Source organism: Diaphorina citri, unplaced genomic scaffold (genome assembly GCF_000475195.1).
Source record: "Diaphorina citri unplaced genomic scaffold, Diaci psyllid genome assembly version 1.1 scaffold2188, whole genome shotgun sequence".
In the NCBI taxonomy this organism is placed as follows: Eukaryota; Metazoa; Arthropoda; class Insecta; order Hemiptera; family Psyllidae; genus Diaphorina; species Diaphorina citri.
Genome location: NW_007379613.1, coordinates 7,197 through 18,753, shown reverse-complemented (window position 1 = coordinate 18,753; position 11,557 = coordinate 7,197). Strand labels below are relative to the sequence as shown.

Below are 11,557 nucleotides of genomic sequence, written 5' to 3'. Positions count from 1 at the left end.
CTAGTTACCAATGTAATTATGTAGGTTGTAGTTGTACCTATGTACCTAACTATTGGGATTTCAAAAATGTAATAATGAAGGCCGAAGGACTTGGATTCGTTTAGAAGTCAAAGTTTTTTTAGCCCTTTGATTGTATTAGAGCAGGGGTGGCCAGACTTTTTTCGTTGCGGTTCCCTTCTTAACTTTCAAAAGTGTTCGAGGTTCCCCCCCCCACCCACACCAAAAGAATAAAAAATAAACATAGAAAATGTTGTATTAAACCGCCTTAAACGAAAAAATGAGCTGGTCCCTTGGATTCTCGTTTATCCAGGTTCGACGGTATTTTGTTTATCTGTTTTTAATAATAGGTATGTTACCTATCACCTATCGTACATATCGTACCTATGTGATTTCGCGATTATGTTCGAGGATTTGGCGTAGGTAGGTAGGTAGGTATATTTTTTCTTTCTCGGTCATCTTAAGGTTTTTCTTCAGTAAGATTTTCTGACTCAACCAATCAACATGAAATCCAATTGAGTTTTATAAGCATCCACTTAGAAAAAATCTTGGAGGTTGATTGGTTATTTAAAAAAAACACACACTTCCGGAGTTTTTTTTGCGTACACGCATAAACATCTTTCGTGCGTAAAAATAAATAAAAAAATACGGGAGTGTGAGTGTTCCCGTCGCGTCGCAATATTCAGCCCTTTCCTCCAAAGTTGCTGTGAACCGTACCAATTTTCGGCCCCATTCCTCAACATCATCGCTGTAAGCCGTCCCAATTTTCGACCCTACTTCCCAAAGTCGTTGTGAGCTGTCCCGATTTTCAGCCCTATTCCCCAAGGCCGAGCCGCTGAGAACCTTGCCGATTTTTGGCCCTACTTCCCAAAGGTCGCTGTGAGCCGTCCCAATTTTCAGCCCTGTTCAACAGATTCGTTCGTTGTGCACTGTCCCGGTTTTCGGCCCTATCATCGCGCCATCTGCTCCTCCGTCCCAATTTTCGGCCCCATTCCCTAAACACCGTTGTGTACGGTCCCGATTTTCAGCCGTATTCCCCATTGTCACTGTAAGCCACTAGCCGTCCCGATTTTTGGCCCTATCTGTCCCCTCCGTCAGTCCCATCATGCAGGAAGAGCAGAAAGTGGACGACTTCTACAGGGACGGCCAAATCCTGGTGACAGGAGGTACCGGGTTCATGGGCAAACTCCTGATTGACAAACTGCTCCGGAGTTTCCCCGACATTGGCGCTATCTACATTATGGTTCGAGACAAGAAGGGTTCGAGCCCCGAAGAGCGCGTGAAAAATATGCTCAACAGTGTGGTAAGTTTAGCTATTAACGGATAATGTTCGTTCTTGGAACGGCTGTCTTTCTCCTATCCTGTCTTCCTTCTCTCTTCGCTTTCGGGACAATAAGACTTTCGCAATTTCAGTTTCCTCTATAACAGGAGGGCGCGGGTTCAATCTCAGCTGAGGTGTATGGAATTTTATATCCTCATTGCGTGAAAAATATGCTCAACAGTGTGGTAAGTTTAGCTATTAACGGATAATGTTCGTTCTTGGAACGGCTGTCTTTCTCCTATCCTGTATTCCTTCTCTCTTCGCTTTCGGGACAATAAGACTTTCGCAATTTCAGTTTCCTCTATAACAGGAAGGCGCGGGTTCAATCTCAGATGAGGTGTATGAAATTTTATATCCTCATTTATTTATTTATTTTATTTTATTATTATTTTTTTAAGAGGTTTGACAGAGGGAACTGTAACTGCTATGGTCTTATCGTCCCGAAATCGAAGAGAGAAGGAAGACAGGATAGGAAAAAGCCAGCCGTTCCGAGAACGAACATTATCCCATCAGGATAAAATCCGCCCCGGGCGGGAATCGAACCCGCGGCCTAGCGCTTACAAGGCAGACACGCTACCAACTAAGCTAACTAGGCTGGCTATTTATTTTTATTTGAGACTTTGGAGTTTTCACTTTTCAGAAATACCTAGGTGCGATACAAAATGAGCTCCTAACAATTTGCTCTCTTCGATGTTTTACAAAAAAAAAACCTTTATGTTTACATAGTACACTGAGAAAAAAAACTAGGATACCAGAAGCCAATCGAGTCACTAAAAATTTTTTTTTTTTTTTTTTTTTTTTTTTTTTGTAAGAACTAGTTGAAAAAGAACAATGTTTCGAGAAAAAGTTTAAATTGCAAAACTATTTTTCTTTTTTATTTTGAAAAACTTTTTTTTTTTACGAATTTCCTTAAGGTTAAGTAAATCGTCATTCCTGACTATTGTTTCTAGATTTTGTAAAATATTCTTAATTGAACGAACAAAGCAAGGTCTAAGTTTTACCTCGATGATTTTTTTTTTTTTTTTTAGTTTGTATGTTCATTTTTCAAGAGGTTTGACAGAGGGAACTGCAACTGCTAAGGTCTTATCGTCCCGAAATCGAAGAGAGGCCAGGATAGAGAAAGCCAGCCGTTCCGAGAATGAACCTTATCTGTTTAGGATAAAATCCGCCCCGGGCGGGAATGGAACGCGCGACCTAGCGCTTGCAAGGTTGGCGTACTACCATTCAAGCTATGACTAGGCTCTGGCCTGACAACGAAATTTTGTATGCTATAAAGAAAAATTTAAGTAAACAGAATAAAGCAATATTTTTTTTTAAGAGGTTTGACAGAGGGAACTGTAACTGCTATGGTCTTATCGTCCCGAAATCGAAGAGAGAAGCAAGACAGGATAGGAGAAAGCCAGCCGTTCCGAGAATAAACATTATCCCATCAGGACTAAAATCCGCCCGGGCGGAAATCGAACCCGCGGCCTAGCGCTTACAAGGCAGACGCACTACCAACTAAGCTAACTAGGCTGGCAATAAAGCAATAAAGGGAAGTAAATTTTTTATTATACATAGGTTACCTAATTTCATAATCTGAAATGTAATAGAGCCCGGAAGTTTGAATCAACAAGTTTTAAAGTTGTTCGCAGATACTATTAGTACTATTATGAATATAGCTTTGAAATTTCCCAAGTTTTATTTTAACATATGTACACACATATTTAAAACTTTTTAATCATCATCAAAGCTAAAGTAAGCTTTCCCATTAAAACTCGAATTTCCTAGGTATTCATGATCCATATGCTATGTGCGGTTTCCGCCTAGACAATTCAGACATAAATATTGTCTCTTGTCTCTTCCAAATACCGAAAAACTTTTTCAGCAATCAATCTGTCCCACTACTACCACCACCACCACCAAACCACACATAGATTTTCCTTCCATGACCTCTTTTTCCTCTCTTTCTTCTTTTTCTTCTCTTCTTTGTCCTCATCGTCTTTGTTTTTCTTATTTTTATTCTTGTCCTCCTTTTCTTCCTCCTCCTTCTCCTCCTTCTCTTCCTCCACTATGATGGATTTAAATTGAGTTTCCTCGAAGATGGTAAAGGTTCCATGTCTGATGACAGAAGTGCACCTTTCGCGAGTTTAAATTAACTCTCCTTCGTCTTCTCTTTGTTTTCTAGAAATTTATATTTACTTCGTTGACATTGAAGTAAGTTGTGAACAGTGCGAGGATGATAACTTTATCATGAATTACTTACTTGATACATCGTTGATAATACCACCATTGTTGATGCTGAGTTTCATAAAGTTACAGTGTCTTATGTCCTTTGTAATGAACTGATGTAGCAAACTTTGACGGATTGTGTACTTCATCAATAGGGGCTCATATCACCCACACACTATCAATATTCTTGTAAATACTGTAATAATGTCGATAAGTCCGAACTGTGCTTGATCGTTCATGTCGTAAAAAAAATGATCTGTTCCATTGCTTTTCATAGACTTCAATTAACCCTGTAGGTAAAAGTTTTTCGATCTACACCCCGACTCTGTATACAAAAGTGCACACAAAGTTCCCAGGATTTCTTCAGTATTAGGTATTTCTTATTATTATATATATCAAATTAAAGACCTTTAATTTGATATATAGGTCGACCAGGTTTGGATAGGTCCTTCTATGGGGACAGAGTGACAGACAGACGACACCGAAGCGAATACAATAGTCCGTCCCTTCTCCCTTTTTATTACTATTGTAATAATAAAGGAAGGACGGACTAAAAACTAGCAGTTGTAAAGAATATATAGATATCAGATAAACCCTGTCATAATAATAATTGCTTTTTGTCACATGATGAGACAAACAAATATGAAGATGATGTAGGGTAACCAATATTCTTATGAACTAGTTCTAGGCCCCACGTGGCTTATGAACCAGTTCTGGTCCCCAAGTCGCACGTAATGGTTCATTTACCTGGTTTACCATTTGGACGGAGCCATGATTAATTGTCTGATGTCGGATCAGTCTTTCAAGCTCTAACCAGCCTCGTGATGACGATTAAAATAGTTGAAATTATTTCGCCCAACATGAAACTTTTTTTTTTCGATCTTTACCAAAAATGTGACTCGGCTTAGATGTTCGGTCACATAGTCCGCATAGTCGGTATTATTGATCAAAGCTTTATTTTCCTATTTATATTATTAACCATACACCGTCGGATCAGTCTTTCAAGCTCTAATCAGCCTCGTGATGACGATTAAAATAGTTGAAATTATTTCGCCCAACATGAAACTTTTTTTTTCGATCTTTACCAAAAATATGACTCGACTTAGATGTTCGGTCACATAGTCCGCATAGTCGGTATGATTGATCAAAGCTTTATTTTCCTATTTATATTATTAACCATACACTAGTAGGTATTTACGAGTAAGTGTAAGATTAAGAATCAACAAGTTTTAAAGTTGTTTGCAGATACTATTAGTACTATTATGAATATAGCTTTGAAATTTCCCAGTTTTATTTTAAGAATCAACAAGTTTTAAAGTTGTTCGCAGATACTATTAGTACTATTATGAATATAGCTTTGAAATTTCCCAAGTTTTATTTTAACTACTACATACATACATACATACATACATACATACATACATACATACATACATACATACATACATACATACATACATACATATTTAAAACTTTTTAATCATCATCAAAGCTAAAGTAACCATTCCAATTAAAACTCAAATTTCCTAGGTATCCATGATCCATATGCTATGTGCGGTTTCCGCCTAGATAGAGAGGTAGACGGAAATTTCATCGAATATTTTACACCCAAGGCCAATTTCTAATACGATCACTATCAGTGTTACAAGGTTAGCAGTTGTAAAGAATATATAGAGATCAGATAAACCCTGTCATAATCATAATAATAATTGCTTTTTGTCACATGATGAGACAAACAAATATGTAGATGATGTAGGGTGACCAATATTCTTATGAACTATAGTTCTAGGCCCCACGTGGCTTATGAACCAGTTCTGGTCCTCAAGTCGCACGTAATGGTTCATTTACCTGGTTTACCATTTGGACGGAGCCATGATCTAATCAGCCTCGCGATGACGATTAAAATAGTTGAAATTATTTCGCCCAACATGAAACTTTTTTTTTTCGATCTTTTAACATACATACATACATACATACATATTTAAAACTTTTTAATCATCATCAAAGCTAAAGTAACCATTCCAATTAAAACTCAAATTTCAAATTTCCTAGGTATCCATGATCCATATGCTATGTGCGGTTTCCGCCTAAACAGAGAGGTAGACGGAAATTTCATCGAATATTTTACACCCAAGGCCAATTTCTAATACGATCACTATCAGTGTTACAACGTCGTATGACATCTTGGAACGACATTGACGTTGTATGACATTTAAGGTGACATTGATATGACGCTTTATGCATCCTTAGTGTCATTGACTACAGGCCTTGCCAGCCCTTCCGAGAACGAACCTTATCTGTTCAGGAGCTTAGATAGATTGAACTGAAACTGCCAAGGTCTTATTGTCCCAAAAGCGAAGTGAGAAGGAATACAGGATAGGAGAAAGCCGGCCGTTCCGAGAAAGAACCTTATCCGTTCAGGATGAAATCCGCCCTGGGTCCCATCCTGTCTGCCTTCTTTCTTCAATTTCGGGACGATAAGACATTGGTAGTTATAGTTCCCTCTAAACTTTTTTTTTCAGCTACTCACCTATGTCTCTACGGCCTTTTGTCACGCCAAAATGACGAGCACCATTGAAGAGAAGATCTACCAACCTCAAACCTCATATCGGACACTCATAGAACTTTTAGACCTGAGTCCCAACGACCCTAAGCTCGAGGAACTGAAAGTAAAGTAAGTACTTGGAAAATGGGTACCCTACCTGCTCCACTTTTAGACAAATTTATTTAGGGGCCCATAGATTTGAGACGGAGGTCGACCCCCTCATGAAAAAGCAGTTTTTAGCTCTAAAGGTGTGTCCAAACATAGTCGACACATCTTACTTAACCTTTCCCGAAAACTAATTGAACATCGGAGAATGAGTAATAGAAGTTACAACCACTTTTGGGAAACGTAAAGTGATGGACTGAAGCATAGATGTACATCGTCAATCAAACCTCATATCGGACACTCATAGAACTTTTAGACCTGAGTCCCGACGACCCTAAGCTCGAGGAACTGAAAGTAAAGTAAGTACTTAGAAAATGGGTACCCTACCTGCTCCACATTTAGACAAATTTATATAGGGGCCCATAGATTTGAGATGGAGGTCGACCCCCTCATGAAAAAAGCAGTTTTTAGCTCTAAAGGTGTGTCCAAAGATAGTCGACAAACCTTACTTAACCTTTCCCGAAAACTATTTGAACATAGCATCGGAGAATGAGTAATAAAAGTTACAACCACTTTTGGAAAACGTAAAGTGATAGACTGAAGCATAGATGTACATCGTCAGCCAATTCAGCCATAGGTCACAATCGAAACATCTTGGTTCTCACGATGGTTGCGTCGCGGGACCACTTAGAGTCTTCAACAACTTCAACCAAAGGCCATCATCGCCCCTCAGTCTCATGAACTAGTTCTAGGCCCCACGTGGCTTATGAACCAGTTCTGGTCCCCAAGTCGCACGTAATCAAACCTCATATCGGACACTCATAGAACTTTTAGACCTGAGTCCCGACGACCCTAAGCTCGAGGAACTGAAAGTAAAGTAAGTACTTTGAAAATGGGTACCCTACCTGCTCCACTTTTAGACAAATTTATTTAGGGGCCCATAGATTTGAGACGGAGGTCGACCCCCTCATGAAAAAATCAGTTTTTAGCTCTAAAGGTGTGCCCAAACATAGTCGACACACCTTACTTAACCTTTCCCGAAAACTATTTGAACATCGGAGAATGAGTAATAAAAGTTATAATCACTTTTGGAAAACGTAAAGTGATAGACTGAAGCATAGATGTACATCGTCAGCCAATTCAGCCATAGTTCACAATCGAAACGTCTTGGTTCTCACGATGGTTGCGTCGCGGGACCACTTGGAGTCTTCAACAACTTCAACCAAAGGCCATCCCCCCCCCCTCAGTCTATCTCAACTGCTACTTTTTTCTTTTTAGAAAAACATTGTACCTCGGTACCGCTTTCACATTACTTCAAGGCTCAACTGCTACTACTACAACAACATCATCAAAGCATCTTCCATGACTTTTTCTCCTATTTGTTTCAGATTTGCCAAGGAGAATGCCAATACGTATTGTCTCACCAAGGCAGCAGCAGAGCAGCTCCTAGCTGAAGAAGGCCAAGATATACCCGTGTCCATTTTCAGACCTGCTATAGGTAAATGAGCTTTGCCATTGGTAACCATAGGTAAATAAGCTTCGGCTAAACTCGGGCTGGGTGAGGTGTGAGGACGCGGTTAGCTTTTCGACTAATCTTCTTTTTCTTCGCCTTTTCTCATGTTCAGATGGGGTCGGCGTTTGTCGTCGGCCTCTCAATCGGCTTTAGAGTCATCGCTTTGCGGCCAACTGGTTTTGGCTAAACAAAATTTTCCGAGTGGGTGCCCTTCGCCTTCGCAGTCAACCTTCGTTATTGATATAGCATAAGCTTCATCCGGCGAAGAGGTTAGCTTTTCGTCGAATGAAGGGTGAAAATCCCGTCACTCAAAACCTTGCTAGATAGTGAGAAACCTCGCACATCACCCACATAATTTTACAAATGTAATTTTATTTTGTGCAACTGAATCCAGAATCCCTACATTAATACATTTTTAATTAGCACCCATTATGAATTTAAAGAGTCTAGACGAGCAAAAAGTAGGACAACACGTTTATTATTCAACACCTGACAACCATGCCGTTAGGTGGAAGAGCTCATACATTAATTTAGGCTCTTTGTTAGTCCAATACGTATTGTCTCACCAAGGCAGCAGCAGAGCAGCTCCTAGCTGAAGAAGGCCAAGATATACCCGTGTCCATTTTCAGACCTGCCATAGGTAAATAAGCTTTGCCATAGGTAAATAAACTTTGCCATAGGTAAATGAACTTTGCCATAGATAAATAAGCTTCGGTCCCACTCGGGCTTCTTTTTCTTCGCCTTTTCTCATGTTATGGGGTCGGCGTTTGTCGTCGGCCTCTCAATCGGCTTTAGAGTCATCGCTTTGCGGCCAACTGGTTTTGGCTAAACAAAATTTTCCGAGTGGGTGCCCTTCGCACTCAACCTTCGTTATTGATATAGCATAAGCTTCCTCCGGCGAAGAGGTTAGCTTTTCGCCGAATGAAGGGTGAAAATCCCGTCACTCAAAACCTTGCTAGACAGTGAGACACCTCGCACATCACCCACATAATTTTACATATGTAATTTTATTTTGTGCAACTGAATCCAGAATCCCTACATTAATACATTTTTAATTAGCACCCATTATGAATTTAAAGAGTCTAGACGAGCAAAAAGTAGGACAACACGTTTATTATTCAACACCTGACAACCATGCCGTTAGGTGGAAGAGCTCATACATTTGTTTAGGCTCTTTGTTGGTTACACTTCAATGTACACCACACCACAAATACAAGAAATTATTACAAAGGGCGAAATTATTGCCTGGGGTAATCTCTACCATTCAACCCTCTGTTTTAGGTGCAACCCTACAACCCCAAAATTTCAGAGGATTCTCCACTTTAAATTGTTGTTTTCAATTACTCAGAGTTCACTATTGGTTCATTTTCCCTCGTGCATCCCAATACTTTGCTAAATACAAGAAATTATTACAAAGGGCGAAATTATTGCCTGGGGTAATCTCTACCATTCAACCCTCTGTTTTAGGTGCAACCCTACAACTCCAAAATTTCAGAGGATTCTCCACTTTAAATAAAATTGTTTTCAATTACTCAGAGTTCACTATTGGGTCATTTTCCCTCGTGCAACCCAATACTTTGCAACCGAGTTATTGTTATTTGAAAGGTCTGGATATATTAATAAATTAAGAGGGGGAAAATATCCTTCTGTTTCAGTTATTTCCACCTGGAAAGACCCTGTCCCGGGCTGGATTGATAACCTGTACGGACCCACCGGTATAGTGACAGGTGTGGAAGCAGGACTTATCCGTACGGTCCATTGTAATCCAAATGTAACAGGTGACATGGTTCCAGCTGATCTTACTACGAATTCACTGGTGTGTAGTGCATGGGATGCTAGTAACAGGTGACAATGTAACATGGTTAGAGCTGATCTTACTACGAATGCACTGATGTGTAGTGCATGGGATGCTAGTAACAGGTGACAATGTAACATGGTTAGAGCTGATCTTACTACGAATGCACTGATGTGTAGTGCATGGGATGCTAGTAACAGGTGACAATGTAACATGGTTAGAGCTGATCTTACTACGAATGCACTGATGTGTAGTGCATGGGATGCTAGTAACAGGTGACAATGTAACATGGTTAGAGCTGATCTTACTACGAATGCACTGATGTGTAGTGCATGGGATGCTAGTAACAGGTGACAATGTAACATGGTTAGAGCTGATCTTACTACGAATGCACTGATGTGTAGTGCATGGGATGCTAGTAACAGGTGAGTCAGACGTAACAGGTGTCTTGGTCTCAGCTGATCTGTGTAATGTGTTTGCACTAGTAACACTGGGTCACAAGAGCTCAGTTTTCACGAACAATACCGTCTGTCAGCGCGGCGTCACTTCGTGTCACTTCAAGAATTTATTACTTTCTATTATCATTACATTGCAATACAATGTGTAATGACAAGGACAAAGTATTGCAATCGGTTCAAATTTGTCAAAATCTGTAAATGGGTAGAAATATCCGTTTCAGAACCCCGAGTAAAAAATTGATTTGTTTCTCTACAAAATCATCCTCCAAACTTCCAGACGCCATAAAAACCTTTGCTCTGATTACATTACTTTCCTTTCTATAGAATAAGGAAAGTGAAAACCACCAGTCTCCCGATCTACAACTATGTGAGCTCCAAAGACAATCCCATCACCTGGCTCCAGTTCCAAACCAAATGCTTCAACGCTATATCCGTTTCAGAACCCCGAGTAAAAAATTGATTTGTTTCTCTACAAAATCATCCTCCAAACTTCCAGACGCCATAAAAACCTTTGCCCTGATTACATTACTTTCCTTTCTATAGGATAAGGAAATTGAAAACCACCAGTCTCCCGATCTACAACTATGTGAGCTCCAAAGACAACCCCATCACCTGGCTCCAGTTCCAAACCAAATGCTTCAACGCCGGAGTCAAGACGCCGCCTTCCCAAGTCCTCATGTACATCTTTCCGCCGTTACAGACCAAATCTCGTAACCTCTACATCTTCCTCAGCTTCTTCCTTCATTATTTGGTTGGCTATGTGTTCGATTTCTTCTTCTGGGCTTCCGGACAAAAGATGAGGTATGGATTTCTTTTCTATGAGTTATTAGGAAACGTTTGGTTGCTCTCTTTTAGAGAAATATGCAAATGTGTGTATGGCCATGATTTCTTCTTCTGGGCTTCCGGACAAAAGATGAGGTATGGATTTCTTTTCTATAAGTTATTAGGAAACGTTTGGTTGCTCTCTTTTAAAGAAATATGCAAATGTGTGTATGGCCACAAAAGATGAGGTATGGATTTCTTTTCTATAAGTTATTAGGAAACGTTTGGTTGCTCTCTTTTAGAGAAATATGCAAATGTGTGTATGGACTATGGCCATTGTCCAGCCACTCAGGTAGACCTGACAGGTGGACTTGACCAAGTGTACCTGTAAGGTCTACCTTATAGTGAGTGGCTGGCCTATGTTGCTCCGACGCGACAGAATGCATGGGGCATGGTTCTACCAGGGCACTTTGTTTCTACAAGAGCTCAGTTACTGCGTCCATTCAACAGCTATTCGTCCTTTGGAGCAGTCGCCCCTACACCTAAGCCTCAGAGTGGGCTTCTAGTGTATGGAGTTAAGCATTTTAACAGTTGTAGTAACGAATGATAATCCTGAGAGTCATCCATATTTCATCCCATTCTTTTCTATCCCTCAGGTTGATTCCGATCTATAAGAGGTTGGACAAAGCGTCCGATGCTCTTCGGAGTTAAGCATTTTAACAGTTGTAGTAACGAATGATAATCCTGAGAGTCATCCATATTTCATCCCATTCTTTTCTATCCCTCAGGTTAATTCCGATCTATAAGAGGTTGGACAAAGCGTCCGATGCTCTTCAACCGTTCTCGTCTA

At 40.1% G+C, this 11,557-nt stretch overlaps 2 protein-coding genes across 2 annotated transcripts in view; both read left to right on the top strand.

Annotated features, from left to right (window-relative positions):
* Window positions 1–587: 587 nt before the first annotated feature.
* LOC103518429 overlaps window positions 588–11,557 on the top strand; it is a 16,265-nt gene continuing 5,295 nt past the window's right edge. The window contains exon 1 of the mRNA XM_026830224.1: window positions 588–870. The gene's annotated coding sequence lies outside the window, so the exon portion shown is untranslated. The remainder of the gene's footprint in view (window positions 871–11,557) is intronic.
* Window positions 1,091–11,557, top strand: part of LOC103518430 (fatty acyl-CoA reductase wat-like) — an 11,482-nt gene continuing 1,015 nt past the window's right edge. The window contains exons 1-9 of the mRNA XM_026830222.1: window positions 1,091–1,321; window positions 6,052–6,203; window positions 6,955–7,056; window positions 7,568–7,652; window positions 8,239–8,332; window positions 9,348–9,537; window positions 9,859–9,912; window positions 10,489–10,746; window positions 11,496–11,552. Coding sequence (XP_026686023.1) covers window positions 1,103–1,321; window positions 6,052–6,203; window positions 6,955–7,056; window positions 7,568–7,652; window positions 8,239–8,332; window positions 9,348–9,537; window positions 9,859–9,912; window positions 10,489–10,746; window positions 11,496–11,552 — 1,211 coding nt within the window. The 5' untranslated portion in view covers window positions 1,091–1,102. The remainder of the gene's footprint in view (window positions 1,322–6,051; window positions 6,204–6,954; window positions 7,057–7,567; window positions 7,653–8,238; window positions 8,333–9,347; window positions 9,538–9,858; window positions 9,913–10,488; window positions 10,747–11,495; window positions 11,553–11,557) is intronic.